A 20,478-nucleotide genomic window follows, 5' to 3' on the forward strand; every position below is an offset into this window, starting at 1 on the left:
ACCAGCATGCTAGCATTTCTGAAAGGAAAGGAATGTAGTCCTATAAGCGAAGTCATGGGTAGGTGTGTTTGTGAAGCAGGGTTATACACTCCTCTGCAGGGTATGGACAGATGGATCAGTAGTTAACAACATTGGCTGCTCTTGTAGAGGATCAAAATTCAGTTCCCAGCACCCACATAGTGGCTCACAATTATCCATAACTCCAGTTCCAGGGTTCCAATGCACTCTTCTGACCCCTTTGGGCACCAGGCACACACGTTGTGCACACATATATAGAAAGGCAAAACATTCACACATATAAAATAACCTTAAAAAGTAACAAGTTACTCAGTATCAAATTTTAGATTAGTATTTACAGTTCTCACACCTGGAAATCCAAATGTGTTACAACTGGGTCAGCACAAAGGGGAGGAGTTAAATTCCCTCTACACCAAGCGTTAAAAATGGACGGCTAAGTAGCCAGTGAGCTCCCATGGGTAGACTCACTCCTCCCTTCTAACTAATCTGGCCCCAAGCCTGTGCATCCTAGGGAAAGGACAGGAAGGAAGACGTAAAACTCAGTCCTATCCTGACTTCTGATGACACAAATGCAATAGCATGCTTTTTAAGGTCATGTGACTTGTTTATAATAAGATATCATATCATCTAGGGTTTGGAAAGTGACTGTGGAGGCCTGTGATGGGCTTTCAGAGGCAGAAGCAGATGTGTGTGAAGAGCCAGAGCCGTGCCCCGAGTCGCTTGGTGCTGGTCCCGGTTTGCTCCATGGCTGGCTGCTCAAAGCACCAGTTCTCTTTTGACCCACAAAGTAATTCGATGGTGGGGCAAACTCAGGATCTCGATCAGCCCGGAGTTCTGACTGCTTCTTCGACCAGTACCCAAAAGAAAATTCTAGTGAAAATAAGAAAGAATATTATTAGAAACAATTATGAACCAGTCAAGTTTACTATAATTTTTCAGTTTTTTTTTTAAATTTTTCTGTTCTTATATGCATTTAAAAGCTACCACAGGCTGGGCGGTGGTGGCACATGCCTTTATTCCTGGCACTTGGGAGGCTGAGATAGGCAGATCTCTGTAAGTTTGAGGCCAGCCTGGTCTACAAAATGAGTTCCAGGACAGCCAAAGCTAAACAGTGAAACCCTGTCTCAAAAAAAAAAAAAAAAGATATTCTGTAGAGAGGCTGACATGCTCTGGACCTGCCTAAGTTGCTCATGCAACTGCCTAAAGGACACTACAATTACAGAGAACTGAAATAATCAATTATTTGCTGAAGTTGACATGGTAGGTGTTTCACATCAAAGCAGTCTGTCATTTGTTGAGTTCTGGAGGACACAGAAGGGACTCATCCGATCTGAACAGTGGCTCTTAGATTTCTCTTGTCAGCTCCAACAGCAGGAGCTAAGGTTCCACTGAGTATCTTTAAAACAGGCATAAAACACAGTCTGCTGCAGTGAAGACTGTGGTGGGCACCTTGGTGAAAACTTAGAAAGATGAGCACGCACAACAGAAGCTCAGGTAAGCTTTCAAACAAACACAAAGGATGGCTAAAGACAGATTTCCTCAGAATACCAAACCTCCATCATACTTTAAAAGCAGTTCCTGAAAAGTTACATTCCAGAACGTAAAGACACACCTAAAAATATGGGTTTAAACTTGCCAAGTAACTTTCAGAAATGTATTCATTCTGTGGACAGAATGCCTTCGCAGATGCTGGTCTTCTGTGATCACATTTTCCCCATTTCCCTGTATAAACAACTAGTGTCCAGGATAGAGACTTCCGTAAGCCTCAGGAGTACTACGACTCCCTGTGGAGCTGACGATGGAGCTCAGATGCAGAGCTCTTCCTAGCGTGTGTAAGGCCCTGGATTCATCTCTACACCATAAAAAAATAAAAATATAATCGCACCAGAATCTTACTTTGATTTAAACAAAAACTACTTTTCCAAGGGCCTCACTAGAAGTTTTCAGACCTAAAAGTTCCTCCCCACCTTTTCCGCGGTCCCACTCTCGGATGTGTGGGACTCCAGGCTTGGTGTCCTTCCGCTCCTGGATGATGACCTCTACCTTGCTGTTCTGGGCCACAGGAGGTGGAGCAGGTACAGCCTTTGGTTCTGATGGCAAAAGCACAGTAACATCTCCACCTAATTTTGTAAGGAAATAAGACCTTATTACCATGGGTTTAAAATTTAACATACTAAGCTGAGAGGTGGTGGTGCACGCCTTTAATCTCAGCACTCAAGAAACAGAGGTAGGTAGATCTCTGAGTTGAGGCCAGCCTGATCTACAGGGCAAGTTCCAGGACAAAAAACAAAAAATAAAAATTTAACATTAATTTTGAAGCAAATGCTAATGGGAGCAGCAAGCATGTCTGATTAGACAGACATTAGTATGACAATACTTATTTCTCTATGTGAGTGGGTGTGACTGCCACAGCATATGTAGGTCAGAGGACAACTTTGTGCAGTTGGTCACATCTTTACCTTGATTTTTATCACATAATATATGCAGTTATGGAAAACATCCCATGGTACCCCCCCAAATATGTAGCTTTATATTTTTGTCTATATTTTTAAATTTAAAAACTTTATTTCTTATATATGTATACAGCCAAACTTTTAAGTCTTGGTTTACTAAATTGTCATTATAAGAAGCAACTCAATGTGTCTTGTCTATTGCCTAAAAACATGAGAATGTCATTCCAAATCATTCTAGCTATAAAAACTGCTCCTGGACAGTGAGATGGCTCAGTGGGTAAGAGTGCCTGCTAAGGAAACCTGATGACCTGACTCTGAACCAAGGATCTCACAAAGAAAGCAAAAAGCAAGCTACTGAAAACTGCCCTCTAACCTCCGTACCTGTGTTTTGATTGACACATACTCACCCACACTCGCTCACACACCACATACAGTAACAAATAAGTAAATGGAAATACTTAAGAACAATAATAAAAATTGTTCCTGGTGGTACTTCAAAGGCACATGATATTTAGAGATAAAACTAAGCTGCCGATTCCTACACTGTAATCCTATTAGTGAACACCAAGAGATATAAAATTTCCCTGTGAAAGTCAGAAATTTAAGACATGAAATACCTCTATTTTCTTCTTCAGTCCCATCTTCCTTTGATTTTTTAATCTTTTTTTGTCGAAGTTTGGCAAGTCTTGCTTCTAACATAGCCTTTCGCTTTTCCTTTATGTTTTCTCGTTTTATTCTCTGATCTGTTGTCTGAACAGAACAAAAAATTATTCACTCGAAGTCAAATTCACATTTCTGTTTAAAATGATGAAATAATTCTCTTTTTTAAAAAAGTGCTAATTAATTTTAACAGCACATCTAAGCAGCTCTCCCCAAGACCCTGAAAATGGTGGCCTATGAAAAGGAATGTCCTTAGGAAGCTTAATGAGAACTCATAGAGCCCTATGGAAGCCTCCACATGGAAGAAAGCCATTCAGTTCTCTTCTGCTCCTTAATCCCTTAACACAGCTTCCTATTTCCTCACCCAGATCATCCCAAAATGCCATGTTTGAAACTAGACTTAAAACAGCAGGGCTGAGAGCTGGAATCAGTAGTTATGAATACTTTGGCTCTTGCAGAGAACCCAGATTCAGTTGCTAGCACCCACGTGGTAACTTACAACTATCCATAGTTCCAGGTCTAGGGGTTCAATGTCCTGGATAGGAGCCACATGTGCATATCGTACACATACACAGATGCAGGCAGAGCTTCACACACACAAAAATAATAATAGTAATAATAAAACAGCAAGGCTAGCAAGATGGCTCAGTGGGTAACAATTCATGCTGGAATCAACACAGAGATGGAAGACGATATCAACTCCCTAAAGTTGTACTTTGACCACCACACATGCCATGACACATACACATTATATACAGATATATTACTAGTAAGAACAAAACCTAGCAAAGTACAGTTAAAATTTTAGAGTTGAAAAACCCACAATAATTTAACAATTACCTGTATGTAACCAACAATGGCATTCTGAATATCAATTTTCAATTTACATTTTTTAAATTCTTCTCTCATACAAATATGTCCTGACTAGTTTCCCCTCCTTCCCCTTCTCCCAGCCCCCAGCCCAAATCCCCTTTCTTCCAGATCTACTTCTCTTGTGTTTCCCTTCAAAAAAAGAAGGTTCATATCCTCTTATGGATATGAACCGAACATGCCATAACAAGATGCAGTAAGACTAGGCATAAACCCTCATCAGGGCTGGGCAAGACAAACCAGTGGGAGAAAGAGGGTCCCAGAAGCAGATAAAAAATCAGATACCCCCACTCCCACAAAAACAAAACAAAACAAAAAACCAACACCAAGCTAACAACCATAATATATATGCAAAGGACCCAGTTCAGACCCATGCAGGCTCTGTGATTGCTGCTTTAGTTTCTGTGAGCCTGTATGAGTCTGGAGTGGTATTTTGTTTGTGATCTAACAAATAAGCTTGTCTGAAGATCAGAGTGCAGAGCTAAACCACTAGTTGGTCACAGAGACTAGGCAGTGGTGGCACACACCTTTAATCTCAGCACTCAGAAGACAGAGGCAGACAGATCTCTGTGAGTTCAAGGCCACTCTGGGCTACATGAGATTGAATCCGTCTAAAAGAGAAACAGAGATTATACGAAGGTGATTCCAGCAGTTGGAATCACATGCCTTTAATTCCAGCACGATGGAGATGGAGACAGAAGTAATATGGCTGAGTGGAGAGAGGAATATGTGGCGGGAAGAGACAAGAGCTCAGTTTAAGCCTGAGGTTTCGTAGACAGAGCATTCAGTCTGAGGATTCGTAGGGACAGAAATCGCCCCTTTGGTCTGAGGATTCTGCTTTTATGATCTTCAGCATTAACCCCTATATCTGACTCTGGGTATTTATTATTAAGACCAATTAGAATTCATGATACATGAGTCCTGCTTAGTTGATTCTGTGAACTGGGTATTCTTATGTCCTCAATCCCTCTAGCTCCCATTCTTCCTCATTGTTCCTCCCTCTCTTCCAAGGGGCTTCCTGAGCTCCAAGGGGAGGGACCTGATGGAGATCTTCAGTTTGGACTCTCTCTCTGCCCAAAGCTTGATTATGCATATCTGGATTTACTACATTTTTTAAAGCATGACCTATCAATAAGAAAGTTATTCAAACCTCTAACAAAAACCTTAAATTTAACTTATACCTGTTCACGAAGCATCTCTAAAGTTTTCATTTGCTTGTTTCTCAATTCTTTGTCTTTGGCAAAGGCAAAATATCCAACACCAAGTTGTCGGGCCTCTGAAATAATCAAAAGTATCAAAACATTAGATTTCTCTGATTAGCAAACCACATTTACAGCAAGTTCCCTAACAAACCAAAAGAGACACACAGTGATATCAGCACAAGTTTAATTTAAAAAAAAAATTGATTAAGAAAAAGCAAAAAAGTCAAATGGCTAAGTGAAAGACACATAGACAGGCTACTCGTCCCTGGCTATATCTTCTTCTCTCTGGGAAAAAATTCTTAGGCTAACAGACATGTTAGGAAGAGACCCCTAATTTCCTTAGGCTGTGGACAAAGAGGATGATTTCACCCTCTAATGCACAATCTGACTGCATCAGAGATACTGCTTTGTCAGCACCTGGCTTTGTGCTTACTGGCTAGGGACAAACAAACAAAAAAACCCACCACCACACACACACACACACACACACACACACACACACACACACAAATACCCCTCCCCCACCCAATCAACAATACCATTTTCCCGAATGTCTTCATAATGGATAGGGCCCATTGGCTTTTTCAAAGCCTCCCTTTCTTCTTCTTCCCATTGCTGGCGCTGAAGTTCTTTCCTCATGTCTTCAGATAATAAAGTTTTCTCATTAGCAGGACTAACGAAACTAGGAGAGAAACAGAAACCTATGTTCAGGTGAGTGCCATGAAACAGCAACAATTAATTACCAGACTTATAGATGAGTATGATAGGATCTTGCCTCAGCGTTCAAGACAACCAACTTCCTTTCTAGACTTGTCCTGGTTGACATATGGAAAGTGGCCTAGCCAGGAAGGATGAACCACTGGACTTCTCTGAATGGCCTCTGGCCTAGAGACATGGACATTGCTAGAGTTCCCTGTCCCAGCAGGTGGTCATGGTTTGTGCTGTGGCCTCTGTGTGTTTACTCCAGGCTTACTCACAAGATACCTAAGACAGGAAGGCTCACACAGGTCTACTCATCCCTTTCAGCAATTATAAAGTACATGACCAGAACAGAGTGCCTGCTTGGGAAGCTAAGTCAGAAGAATCATTTAAACCTAGATCAAGGCCAGCCCAGGAAATAACGTGACTCATTTCCCCGCTATTCCCCTGAAAAATGGGTTTCAGGAAAAGAAAATCAATTAATAAATAATAATGACATTCAGGTTGTTCCCTGAGCAAAGTTAGAGTGTCTGAACACGTTAATCATTACAGGCTTCAGTATATAATAGTCTTACACATTAAAGATCTTAATAGAGCAGAGCAACAAATAGTCAGAAGCCTCTCCCACGAGACAATCCCCATGGCTGTGTTCCAAACAAAGGTCACATTTTAAACTTACAGTCTTCCCTGAAGATTTTTATCCATCTCCAATAGATCTGGTAAATCCTTTCTCATGCAGCGTCGAGATCGGCCCAAAGAGTCTACATAATCCACCCTGAAAGTGAGAAGTTGGGAAGACCGTTAGTACAATGGGCAGATCACTAGGTCAGGGAGTTGGCACTTAAAGAAGCAATGCCGTTACATACCTTGTTACCAAGAACCTTGAAGCCAAGGGACCACTAACACAGAGAAAAGGCTTCTTAATTAGCAGATGACATCCAATAAGCTTTCTGTGCCCTCCACAAAACCTCAATTTTTCTATTACTGCTCTAATTCTAATTGACACATTCTTTCCAGCAATCTTAGGAGTTTCTTAATGTAAGTCATGGTAATTTTTGGACCCACTTTAATTAACAAGACAAACAATATATACCCTTCTTCCTCTTTGCCCAAAGCAGACAGTGGAGACAGGGCAAGCTGGGCACACAGTAAGGTTAAACAAAACACTGAGATTTCCTAACAACACAAAAGGTATTCATAGAAAACATCTCCTTTGTACTATGGTGCAGCAGAATTTTGTTTTTGACAGGGTTTCTCTGTGTAACTTTTGGAGCCTGTCCTGGAACTCACTCTACAGATCAGGCTGGCCTCGAACTCACAGAGATCTTCCTGCCTCTGCTTCCCGAGTGCTGGGATTAAAGGACACCACTGCCTGGCAGTGAAACAGATTTTTTATATTTGCTATCATAGGCAAGGAATCTCCCACAGTCTGTAGTAGAATGCACAACACACAATGAAGGACCTAATATATGTGTGAAGCAAGTTAGCAAAGCGATGAAGGTCAGACTCAGCTAGCTCTGCAATTTCTTTCTTCTCAAGTGATCCTGATTTCCTTGTTAGCCCATGTTTTAAAAACCAAAAACTTGGAAATCCACTCCTACAGACGACTGTCAGAAGAGATCAAACCTACAACTATATAAAGCAGCAACTTCATTTTCCTTTTTTTAAATGAATTGGGGAGGGGGGGAGAATCTAGCCAGATGGTCCATGTAATTATTTACAGTATTTTTGCAGAAAGATTTCCCACCACCTGGAATTTAATTAACAAAAAGATTTACAAGCAGTAACAATTTTGGAGCTTAATACAAAAACAAAAAAAGTGTGGGAATTGCTTGCAGTGCGTCTCACTGCACCATATGGTATCATGTGACACCTTCAATTGCCCTCCAAACTCTTCAAATTGCTGACAAATTGCTTGTAATCCTACAGATATTAATAAGAAAAATAAATAAAAGACATTAGACCATTCAAAAGAGATGAGATTTCTGCCTTGAAAAGCAATCACAGCTATTGTGTTCTGGAGCAGGCCTCCAAAACACACAAAACACCAGCAAAGGGAATACAGTAGTCAGCAATGGTTCTAGCTCATCAGCAACTGCTCACTGAACAGTCCCAGTGTAAACCTGGAGAAACTGGGTGATCCAAGGAGGGTTGAGTACTCTAGCTCTACAGGGCTCTAGGGAAACAGGAGGGGTGCATGCCACAAAACACAATTTAAGCAGATTATAAAAACAAGCAAACCGGCAAGTGTTGGCACACACCTTTAATCCCAGTACTTGGGAGGCAGAAGCAGGCATATCTCTGTGAGTCTGAGGCAAGCCTAGCCTACAGAGCAAGTTCCAGCCAGAGCTGTCACATAGAGAGACCCTGTCTTAAAAAACAAACACACAAACAAAAACCAGACAAACAAAAGTATGGCTCAGATGTTTTGCAGACAATAAGATCTAGAGTGGGTCAACTATAAATAAAGTGTAAGACCCAAAAAATAGTTCAGAAGAGGAATCAAGTACTTAGACTACAGATGATGAAGAAAGGCACAGAGAGGCTGTGTTCTCTGTGGTTCCATGTGGCATACAGCCATATGCCTACCCCCACAATAGTCTCAAAAGGTAAGAAAGTATGGACCACAATGGACACCTTCCATATTATGAACAGAAAAGTTCTCTGCCATCTACAGCAGTAAAAACATCTCTATTTATGCATAAATACTTGTCCAAAGGAGTTAGCAAAAGGCTAAGAAATCTACAAAGAGTCCTGAGCAGCTTCTAAGAAATCCCCCAGAACAAGAGCATCAGTGATATCTAAGTAATGGCAAGCTTTGCTGAATAAGTGTCTAAGTGGCATAAAAGACACCATTATGGAATTTGTACTCTGATCTATAAAAGGCTGGGTTCCTCCATCCTTTATGTATGTACAGGTAAAACTCAGGAAAATATCAATAACAGAGCTTTGCAAATATCTGCTTATGTTTCCAGAACGGAACACACTTGCTTCCATGAGGGAATTTAAGGGAAATAGTTGTGCACTGAAGCACTGCATCTCTACTTTCCATGGAAGGAAGCTAGGCCTCAGAGAAACTGCAAATTTATCAAGTCCACACAGGCAGAAGGCAGTGCTGGAACCCACGCCTCAATACCAGAAAAAAAAAAAAATGTAGTTAGAATATAGCTTACTGTGCCTACCCTGCCAGTTTCTTTTGCAGGACTCAAAAAGGACCACTTCCCAGGACCTGACATCTGAACCAGGACATGCAGGTAAAGCAGTAGCATGGTAGTAAGGGGAGCAGGATACTGATGCACTGCTCAAGGATTCGTGGGCCTGGCACCACACTGGGCACAGCAGATGCTCAGTTCTTATCTGCAGTCACTGATGTTACCGCTCCACTAGTGTGGTTAAATCTATACAACACTAGCCCAACCTAAGTTAGAGGGGATGGGTCTCAGGACACAGAAAACCCAGGCAGAGTAAGAAAAGATGATGTGATACCATCAAGCAAAATGATTCTCAAAAAGTCAAAGCAAGTCTGGGGGGCTCACACTGATCTAAGCTCCAATATTACCCACCACTCCTCGCTGGGGTCTTGGGGAGGAGGTATGTCTTTTTCAGAAAATTCTTCATCATCATCTCTCTCTTCTGCATTTCGAGACTCTCTAGTAGCACCAAGCACCTCCATTTCTTTTCGTTTGTCTATGATCTTCTGTGTGAAATCCACAAGGTACATGTCCTCCACTTCCTCATCTAGAACACAAAAATCAATTTATGGATTCTTTACATTAAAGAAAACCATAGCTGGAATTAAGAAGTGGCCCTACTGCCTGACTGTTCGTTCACCAGTCAATGCCTTCATCACGGACAATTTACAGAGACAACAGACACAAAACACCTGATAGAAAACTTTAAATAGGCCATTCATAACACAGACCATAATACTCTTTAAAAAGCTTTGAGTTTCCTGCTGTTCATCAATACATTGTGTGAGCAATAGGACCATTTAAAACAACACAGTCACTGATTTTGATGTCTAAGAGAAGCAAAACAGCATTTCTCCCTATCAAAATAGTGGACCCTTCTTGCTGTGATGTAACAGATCTTTCTAAATATATGAGTTGCATCATTTAACTCTTACACTAATGTGTGGTAGAAAGTGCTTGAAGGTCCTAATGCAGGTAAACAGTATCCTCTGAAGCTGGGGCATGGTGTGCACACCTTTAATCACAGCACTAAGTAGGCAGAGGCAAGTAGATCTGTGAGTTCAAGGTCAGCCTGATCTACATAGTGAGCTCCAGGTTCAGTAGGGTTACATGGTGAGACACTGTCTCAAATGTGTGCACACACACAACACACACACACACACACACACACACACACACACACACATCTTTTGAGTTCTTTTCACAAGTTGACATCGTTTTCAAGCAAGGCCTGGAGTTAGATTCTACAGGGATGAACTCAACATGTTTTGCTTTGTTTTCCCTAAGGCCAGAGATTGAACTACAACAGACACTGGGTTCCCTATGACCAAAGTGGTGGTGCTATCCCCCTTTACAGTGCTACACTGAAGACAACTAAGGCTCCAAGACTTAACCAGTTCAGACACACAGGTACAATAGAAGGATCAGAGGGTAGGGCTGCTGGCTTTGACAAAACCCCATGTCCATAAACACATTCCTTTTGATTGAATTATTGTATTTTCATTTTATTTTAAATTACACATATGAGGGAGAGGGGTACATGGGAGTGCTAGTGCCCTAAGAAGGCAGAATAGGACATTAGTTCTGTAGCTGGAGTTATAGGCAGTTGTGAGTACATGGGTACTGGGAACCAAACTCTGTTCTTCTGAAAGCACAGCAAGTGCTCTCAACTGTTAAGTCATCTCTCCAGTCTCTGGGTTTCTACAGTAACAATAAAAGTTTGAACCAGAGTAAAAAGAATAAAATAAGTTTTCAAAATCACATAGTATCTCAAAAGGGAAGAGGTATGTTTCTGAGAGGTGAGGTGTAGAGGTATACACCAGTGAGGCATCCTGGGAATGGCCATCTTGTTTCTTAGAATGTAGCACTGTCACCATAGCCCCCAACTTTGTAAATGATGCAGTCTGAGAAAAGGCAAATGATGGTCACACCCACTGGTGTCTTATTTGCTAGGCAAGGTAGAACTGCTGAGCTCCAGTCCTCCCCACTCTGAAGATCCACTATTACCACTCTCCTCGACAGGATCCTTTCCTCCAGCTCACCAAGTCAAAGCCCATTTTCTTCTAGAAATTTCCTGAATTCTTACTTGCTTTCTCTGCCTCCTGCCAATGGTGTGTACACTGGCCCAGAAAGTTTCTTACACAGTTGTCCAACTATGAATTCTGCTATCTCAGGGGGGTATGACAAAAGGGAATTATTACAAATTTCTAAACCAATTCAAAGCACATTGTACAACTACTAACTGAATACGCCATGAAGTCAAAATTACTTAGGGTACATAGAAATAATAAGTATGATAAAGGAAAGAGGCAAGGAAAATGGAGAAATAGAGGAAGCAAAGAGAAGAGGAAAGGGAACAAATATTCTGGAGATAAAACAAAAAGAGCAAGGGATTAGCAAAAAGAAAAATTAAAGATTTCCCAACTGGCTAAATATAAGGAGAGAACTAAAAATTAAAACTGTGAGATGAGATGACTCAGTGTGTAAGTACTTGCTGTCCAAACATCAAGACCTGAGTTTGAATCCCCAGAACCCACATCAAGCCTAGTTTGTAGCACATCCCAGTATTCCTATAGCAGCAAGATGGGAGGCAGAATAGAGCCCTCAAATTTTGCCTTAAACAAAGCAGGAGGTGAATATCAACACATAATACATACCTATGCTGTAACATGAACATGCTCACACTCACACACACTAACATACACACAATTACACATCACACACACACAAATACAGTACGGCAAAACCATGAAGTTAAAAAAAAAAAGCACATCACAGAGATAAAACTGAAAATAGAGAGACAACAGGAAAAGAGGCAGCATAACCCATACTTCGGCACACCTTATCTTTCTCATATGCATGGATGTCCGTACATGCAAGGCTGGTCTATTTAAACTGTCTCCTGGTGCTGTGGTGCTGTGCTCTCCTCCTCCACCAGATGAGGCCTGCTGTGAGGGCTGTAGAACTGGTTCCCTATACTCTCCTGTCCCTGCCTGGCACCTAGTGAACCACTGGAATATTACTGAATATTTTCTTATCTCTATGTAACCACTGAAATTAAAGTTTTGAGTTGGTTTTTTAAATTTCTCCCTCTTAGAATCATTTAAAGAGATAATATAATACTGAGGATCTGTACAAACTGTAGACAGTAAAGAAATACGAATAAACATTTGTTTACCTGGAAAGTCTCCTTTAGTCATCTTTTCATATAATTTGGCCTTTTCTTCCAATTTTTCCCTAGGAGAAAAACAGACAAGAATTAGAAATGGTCTTATAACTGTCCCTTCTGCCACTAACTTCAGCCTGACAGCTGACAGTTAACACCTCCCCTGAGGCCTGTCATGAAAAGATGGGCACAACAGGTGCTGACTGTCTACTTCATTAGTAAAAGCAGAACCAAAAGCCATACCTGATACAGAGTAACTGCTCAGTAAGTATCTGAGGAGTAAACAAATGGGATGCACTGAGTTAAGGTTCCAACAACCTAGCGGCTAAATGCAACTTAAGTTCATGTGACAAGAGAGATGTATATAAACATTCTCTATTTAGTCTGCCAAAAGGATCACCTGACTCAAGGCAAGATTCTTTGCCATAGTGTTTTTAGGTCCTGGTCATTTGTGGCTTATTATATTTCTTTATACCAATTTAATTTGTTAAAAACATGACAGTATCTATTTCAATATCACAAATAATACACTGAAGCTACATACTAAATAAGACAACAACCCGGGTATGTCAACAAAGCAGACTCGCTGCTCACATAATTTTGATGGCATTTAGCAAGTAGTAACAAGCTAAAAGGGCCAGGAAGTCTCTAATTGCCTAAAAATAGAAGCCCCAAAGAGGCCATCTGTGTCATGATCTCATTAATCACAATGGGAAATTTAACTCCTAATAGGGCAAAGAGGCTACAAAAACCCTAGGTCACAAGATTATGACAAGTTACTTAACTTTTCCTTTCTGTGTCTCAGCGCCTCCAGATTGACAGAAAAGCAAAATCTTTTTTTCTTTTTTGCTTCTCCAGATTGCCACAAAATTAACTTGATAACACAAAGTAATGTCATCTCATCTTCATTGTTATATAAGTTAGCAAGGTGGTTCCATGTGTATTCCTTTGGGTGCCCAAGTATCAGTCAGTGTACATGTAAAGACCAGAGATTGACCTTAGGTATCATTCCTTAGGAGTTAACCACCTTGTTTTTGAGACAGGGTCTCTTAGTAGGACCTGGAGATCTCTAAACAAGCTAAGCTGGCTGGACAGTAAGCCCCAGGGATCTCTACTCCCCAGCAGTGGGATTACAAATCTATCAGGTCCTCAAGCTTGTACAGCAATTATCTGACCAACTGATACATCTCCCCAGTCCAATGAAGCTGCAGAGTTCCTATCATGTACCAAAGCAGATGGCTATCATGGCAGATGTTACAACTTAGAATTCTCCAGGCACAGGAGACTACTGCCTCTTCTTTACAAAAGAATGCTAGCTAATAAGCAGAGGAAATCCATGAATAATTCAGCAGCAGCACAGCTTACTAACAATACAAACCACCCATGGAAATATAGTAATGACCAGGATACTTAGTCTCAAAGCTTCCCACCCCAGGTTACTATTAGTCACATAGGAGAAAGGGCATCTTCATAGAAGAGAATTCTACCAGACTTTTCTAAGCAAGTGATTGAACTCATTACCAATAATGATTCAAACTGGCAATTATGAATCTCTAGATAAGATTCACTGTAAAACACAAAGACTACATAGCAGTCTTAACAAAAAAACTTTAATATAACCTCATTCAGACATGGGTCATGGCAGAAAAAAAACTGACCTGAACACTTAAAAATGTCAGCAGGGTAACTGACAAAAAAAGGGAAAAAAAGTGGAGAGATCTGAGAACTATAGGCATGAATGAAATATAATTTTTAAATCCCGATTTTGTTTTCCCTGATTTTTTAAAGACAGAATTTCTCTGTGTAATAGCCCTGGTTGTCCTGGAACTCACTTTGTGAATCTTGAATTTTTACAAAACCTATTTAGGACAAAGATGTGTTGGGACAATGGTAAAATCTGAAATATGAGCACACAGCAGTATTAAATATAGTAGTATAATGTCCTTGTTCAGATAGATATATACTGAAATATTCACAGTTAAATTATCATGACACTTAAAAGTCTTCCTCTACAGGTGTGGCAGAAGGACAAAGGAAAGCAAATATGACAATATATTAATTAGTGAATTTAGGAAACAGGTATTAGAATGTTCCCTTTACCTTTCTTCAAATTATAGTCTTAGTTTGCGAGGAAAATTTTGGGGTCTCTAAATACTAATGTCCTATCACCTAACCTAGAACACACCATGGGACTCTTTTTTTAAATAAATAAATGTATTTATTTATTTTACATCCCAGTCACAGTTTCCCCTCCCTCCCCTCCTCCCAGTTCCTCTTCCTAATACCCCCTCTGTTCCCATCCCCTAATTCACTCCTTCATTTCTGTTTAGGAAAGGACAGGTGTCCTGAGAGTATCAACAAAACATGGCATATCAAGTTGCAATAAAACTATGCATCTCCCCATGTATTGAGGCTGGGTAAAGAAACCCAATATGGGGAGTAGGGTCCATGAACACTTCTCCCAGCACTTTGGAGGCAGAGGCAGGTGGATCTCTGTGAGTTCGAGGCCAGCCTGGTCTACAAGAAACCTACTAGTTCTAGGACAGGCTCCAAAGTTACAGAGAAACCTTGTCTCAAAAAAGCAAAACAAAACAAAAAAAATCAAAAAAAAATTGTTAAGCTGAAGATGTGGTTCAGTGGACAAGACCATTGGGATCCCATCCCTAGAAATGCAAGTTTTAAAAAATTGCTGATATAGGCCAGGTGGTGGTGGCCCAACCCTTTAATCCCAGCACTAGTGAGGCAGAAGTAGGTAGACCTCTAAGTTCAAGGCCAGCCTGATCTACAGAGTGAGTCCAGGGCAGGCAGGGCTATGCAGAGAAACCCTGTCTCAAAAAAATGAACAAACAAACAAGCAATCAACAACAACAACAACAAAAAATGTTGATATAGCCTTTTCTTTTTCTCAGGCTGTCAGAAAGATGTCAGATATTCAGACCGAGTGTGTTTACCAAAAGCAGTCCATGATCTTTTAAAACAAGAAGTGGTTCTATGGGCAAGGAAAAGCTCCCTAGTACTACAAGAACATCAGTCTAGGCTCAACATGCTCAAGGAGGCCATCCAAGGCACCTAAACAGACAAAAATGCCTCTTCACTGATAACATCTCTATCCGAGAGTGGATCCTGTCTGGTGTTGTGACCAAGATGAAGGTGCAGAGGACCACTGTCATCATCTAGATCTATATCTACTATATCCAAAAGTACAATTGCTTTGAGAAGCACGACAAGAACATATCTGTCTGCCTGTCCCCTTTTTGGGAACGTACAGACCAGTGACATTATCAACATGGGAAGATGTAGGCCCAACTTAAGACAGTATTCTTCAATGTGCTCAAGATCATCAAGGCTGCCAGCACCACGAAACAGAACCAGAAGTTCTGAGAGGACGCTGGCCAACTAACAGAACAAACAAAGTTATTTCCCAAATTAAAAAAATTGATATATTTAGTATGTGATAAAAGCTTAAAACAGGACCCTACTTCATCTTCTAAACTCAATTTTTTTTCTTTGTGTAAGACAACAGATATGTGTAAATTACAGCATTTTTAGGGGACAGCTGGGCCTCCACATCTAGAATCCATATCTCCAGATTCAACTACCTGGAAAGAAACAATATTCCAAAACAATGTTATTGTTGCTAATATATATTGTGCTTCTGTCTGTACATATTTTCCTTCTTGGCATTATTCCCTAAACAACACAGAATAACAACATATTTACAAAGTACTGACACCATATTAGGCATAGCAAGTAATCTAGAAAAGATTTTAGAGTATATTGAATGTTTTCACAGACCACACACACTAGTTTATCTATTTGGAGCATCTTGAGCTTTGGTATCTGAGGAAGAGTAGGATCCCAGAACCAATCAACACCCCTCAGATATCAAAGGATACTGTATTTACATTCATAAAGCATTTGCCCAGAAAGATGTCTATCAGATCTGTACATCTGGAAGAGTACCAACTAAACATTTATCTCTTGGTCTGGAAACCCCCTTTCAGGTGTAACTACCTTGCTTTGTCTAAAGTCTTCTGCTCTTCAAGCTTCTGTTCAGCATCCTTCTCTGCTCGACTGGAAACACCAGCATTCTGCTTGGTCCAGATACTTGGCTTCTGGAGAATAAGTCAAAAGAACAAAATAAAACCTCGTGATCACAAAGCAGTCTCAACTTGTGTGCATCAAAATGGAAAGAAAATCCTTGGATCTCATGAATCATCAAAGAACTACTTATTCTGACAGCTAACTTACAGCTTACAACAGATGTGACAGGCACATGATAAAGCTGGAGCTGAAGAAAACTCCTAAATCATCTAAAGAATTTCTTTCTGAACTTCACTGAGTTACTTTCTCAACTGACATTTACCCATGACTGATTACAACATCATTCAATATTCTAATGGATATGAGCAGAATACAAAGAAATATAGTAAGCAGATTATTACCTATAAAAGTCTTAAAACACTTAAAAGATTGGGCTGGAGAGATGGCTCAGAGGTTAAGAGCATTGCCTGCTCTTCCAAATGTCCTGAGTTCAATTCCCAGCAACCACATGGTGGCTCACAACCATCTGTAATGGAGTCTGGTGCCCTCTTCTGGACTGCAGCATCCACACAGACAGAATATTGTATACATAATAAATAAATAAATAAAATTTTTAAAAAACACTTAAAAATTTTCATATTTTAAGTCTATTTCTATATTTTACAGTTGTTTATCTCTATTTGGACACAAAATACATGCTAATCTTCCATGAGAATGTGAACAACCCAATTATTAATAGCATGTTAAAGAATAATATAGGAACTGGAGAGATAGGTTAGCATTCATTATGAGGGCTTACTGCTCTTGCACAGGATCTGAGTTCAGTTCCCAGCACCCATAATACTTGGCTCACAACTGCATATAACTCCAGTTCCAGGAGATTCAACACCCTTTTCTAGTTTCTGAGGGCATCTACACAAAGATGGCATATATATGCATGACATATGTATACATATAAGTACACACACAACATATATACTTAAAATAAGTCTTTTTTAAAGAATATTAAATAATCTTACTAATTTTAATATTTAATAAAGTTTATGCAAATGTTCAATTATAAGTCAGAGACTTTTTTCTTTACATTTACTTATTTACAGATAACCACTGACATTTTTCAAAAACTTATAATGCAATTCTCCCATATTTGGAATCAGTAGAGGTATTTTTACCTTATTAGTTGTCTTTGGTTTTCCAAAGACTCCAGAATCTTTTAGAAGTTTTTCTTGTTTGAATTCTTCTTGTTTTCGGAAGAGCTCAGCCTTAAGATCTACCAACTAGAATAAAACAAGAAAGTAAACAATATTTCATTCACTCTGGCAGGTGACTGGATTGCTAAGCAACTGTAATTCTCCAAAATTTTGGCTTCCTGAACATGGACAAGAAACACAAGCTTAAATATAGAACTCCACACAAAATTAAACAACATTGAGTTTCATTGTAGTTTTGCTACAAATTTAGTTCTACTCCAACTTTTACTACTCAAGGCTCTTTTTTTTTTTCTGCCAACAAAAAAGTGACATAGTAAACAAATGAAATCTACTTACAGGTATAGATAGGATCCAACTAACTTCTGAAGTACTTTCTGTTTGTGGGACACATGACCAGAAGTACAGGGTAAAGCTTTACTTTTTTTGCTTTTGTTTTTTTTTTTTTTTTTTTTTTTTTGTTCTTGTTATTGTTGCTTTGATTTGGCTTGGTTTTGGTTTTTTTGAGACAGGGTTTCTCTGTATAGCCCTGGCTGTCCTGTAACTCACTCTGTAGACCAGGCTGGCTTCAAACTCACAGAGATCCATCTGCCTCTGCCTACCAAGTGCTGAGGAGAAAAAAGGCAAGCGCCAACCCAGCCCAGGGACTTAGTTTGTTTTTAAAAGGAATCACAGGGTTTGAAAATGTGATGGGGGAGCACAGGTGAAGAGATGAGGCAGCTGGGCAAATAGTTGCACCTACCTCTCTGCTGTATTAGTCCTAACAAGAGGGAGGAAATGATGTGATGGCAAGTGGTAATACATACAGGCACCTGTAAATCAGGCACTACTGGCTGACAAGGAAAATAAAAATGACTGAGTTCAGGAGCTAAATAAAGAGATGAGTCAGCAGTTAAGAATACTTGCTGCTCTTGCAGAAGACTCAGGTTAGGTTCCCAGAACCCTCATGTGGCATACAACCATTACAACCATCTATACATAACTCTAGTTCTAGCGAATCCAATGCCCTCCTCTGGCTTTTGAAGGCACCAGGCACACATGTGTTGCACATATGAAGGTGCAGGCAGAACAGCTATAAACAAAATAAATCTTTTTTAAAAAATGATTCCTTTTTTATGTTTGGGGCAGTAGTGTTTTGCTTGCATGTGTATCTGCATGAGGGGATCAGATTCTCTGGAAAATTGTGAAAGTTGTGAGCTGCTATCTGGGTGCTAGGAATAAACTAGGGTCCTCTGGAAGAGCAGTCAGTATTCTTAACCACTCTCTGAGTTATTTCTCCAGCCCCATACCTTTTTTTTGGGGGGGGGGGGGACTGAGTTCAGTGATTTCCATTTGAAAGAAATTTATTTAAAGGTACTGCTGGTAGGAATTTTAACAGTATAAAGGAGTCTCACTCCAGGACCCAATATTCAAAATTCTTTAAAAAGGAAGGAAGGAAGGAAGGAAGGAAGGAAGGAAGGAAGGAAGGAAGGAAGGAGAAAAGTTTGCCTTTTAACTCCTCTTAAATGCATCAATTATCTAGTTATATGTTTTTCTATTCTACAACTACTTCTGGATTTAAGCTCACAAAATGACCAGTTCCTGGATTTCATCTGTATTGTAGCTTTTGAAAATGTTATCCTCTAGATAATCTGGCTTTAGTTTGGTTTTTAAAGACAGGGTCTCACTGTGTAATCCAGGCTACGCTGAAACTATGTGGCTCGGACTGGCCTCTGAATCACAGAGATTGGCCTCTCACACGCTGGGGGTAAAGACCATGTGCAACTACACCCTGCTGAATTTAGTGTTTAAGCACTGAATCCAAATTCTGACAAAATGTTAAATCCAACACTGCTTGTTTTCCTCTTATATTCTCATAGTCTTTGTAAATTCAAGTTTGAGTCAACGGTTAGGCAATTTGTTCTAAGGTAATAGAAAAACAAACATTTTGCAGTCAATCAAGCTCAGTGACCTGGGTTCTCACAGGACAAACCTGTATGTAAATTGAGGAAACCAGGATCACCTTTGGGTGTCACCTTTATCACCCATGAGGAGTGACCATTAATTGCACCTATATCCTAAAGCACATCTGAGGACTCAATGGTAGCATGCACATGAAGCGCTCGTACGAAAATGTGTATAGTATTTACAAGCTTTCTGCTCAAAGTGGTTATGTTAGCAAAACTCCCTACATCCTGTCAGCTCTTGTGGCCCGAGGCAGCCCATCTCACAAGTCACTAACTAACTTGTCTGGATCTTGCTAGGGGGACCCTAGGTACTCTGGAGTCCCGGGGAGTCGAATCTCTGTATTGGAGATGCCAGGAAGGGCACAGGTCCTCCAGGTCCCCGCAGACAGCGAGGCCTGGCTGGGCTGTGGCGACTGACCCGCAGGATGCACCCTGAGATCCCGGGGAGGACGGCTTTCGGGACCTGTGTATGGAGCGAGCCTAGTCCAGGTGCCTGCCGAAACCGGGCTCAGGATCCTATGAATAAGGAACTGTCGAGGTTCCCCGCGGAGAGAAAGTCAAACGGTGAGTCCAGGCTCCTGACCTGCGTGAGGTACAGGTTAGGTTGTCATTCTCGACTAAGAAAAGCGGGGGAAACTCAGAGCACGTATCTAAGCCGCACTCGAACTCACCGAGGAGGCTGTAACGTCCAAAGGTTTTTTCTTTCGGTCCATCGTGCCGCCAGGATACCGGATCACAACACTTAGCCTTCCCTCAGCCTCTGTCAGGCCTTATGAGCCCGCCCCGAACCGGAACCGGAAGTGTCTTTGCAGCGACGCTGAGTTTGCGTAATTTTGCGACACAGATTTACGATCTCGACGCCATCTTGAAAGCGTCATTATGAGGTGACGCTTCGTTTTGTCGCCATTTTGAGAAGGTCAGGAGTTCGTTAGGGTTGAAGTTGATCGTTGTGGTCGTCTTGAAGAGAGCAGAAAGTGAGGCGAGATAGCTTTGTCGTCGTCTTGAGGCGGGCGGAAAATAG

The 20,478-nt window shown here is 40.6% G+C and overlaps 1 protein-coding gene and 1 pseudogene across 1 annotated transcript; one reads left to right on the forward strand and one right to left on the reverse strand.

The window, feature by feature from the left end:
- Positions 1 to 327: 327 nt before the first annotated feature.
- On the reverse strand, positions 328 to 20,249 carry Ccdc174 (coiled-coil domain containing 174). Its single transcript, XM_048438388.2, has 11 exons — positions 20,129 to 20,249; positions 17,476 to 17,580; positions 16,274 to 16,374; positions 12,272 to 12,330; positions 9,466 to 9,640; positions 6,582 to 6,677; positions 5,743 to 5,885; positions 5,183 to 5,277; positions 3,089 to 3,221; positions 1,986 to 2,138; positions 328 to 888 (listed from the first exon to the last, which is right to left on the reverse strand). Exons 1-11 carry the CDS (start codon positions 20,168 to 20,170, stop codon positions 611 to 613), a joined length of 1,380 nt encoding a protein of 459 aa, XP_048294345.2. The 5' UTR covers positions 20,171 to 20,249; the 3' UTR covers positions 328 to 610.
- On the forward strand, positions 15,181 to 15,727 carry LOC125403195 (small ribosomal subunit protein uS17 pseudogene; annotated as a pseudogene).
- Positions 20,250 to 20,478: the final 229 nt, after the last annotated feature.

The sequence above is a fragment of the Myodes glareolus genome, chromosome 3, assembly GCF_982192425.1.
Source record: "Myodes glareolus chromosome 3, mMyoGla1.1, whole genome shotgun sequence".
In the NCBI taxonomy this organism is placed as follows: domain Eukaryota; kingdom Metazoa; phylum Chordata; class Mammalia; order Rodentia; family Cricetidae; genus Myodes; species Myodes glareolus.

Coding starts and splice junctions, on each gene's coding strand:
- Ccdc174 (XM_048438388.2), bottom strand. CDS start 20,170: ATGGACCGAAAGAAAAAACCTTTGGACGTTACAGCCTCCTCG. Junction 12,331..16,273: donor AAGACTTTAGACAAAGCAAG/GTAGTTACACCT, acceptor TTTTTCTCCTAG/GGAAAAATTGGAAGAAAAGG. Junction 3,222..5,182: donor TAGAGATGCTTCGTGAACAG/GTATAAGTTAAA, acceptor TGTTCTGTTCAG/ACAACAGATCAGAGAATAAA.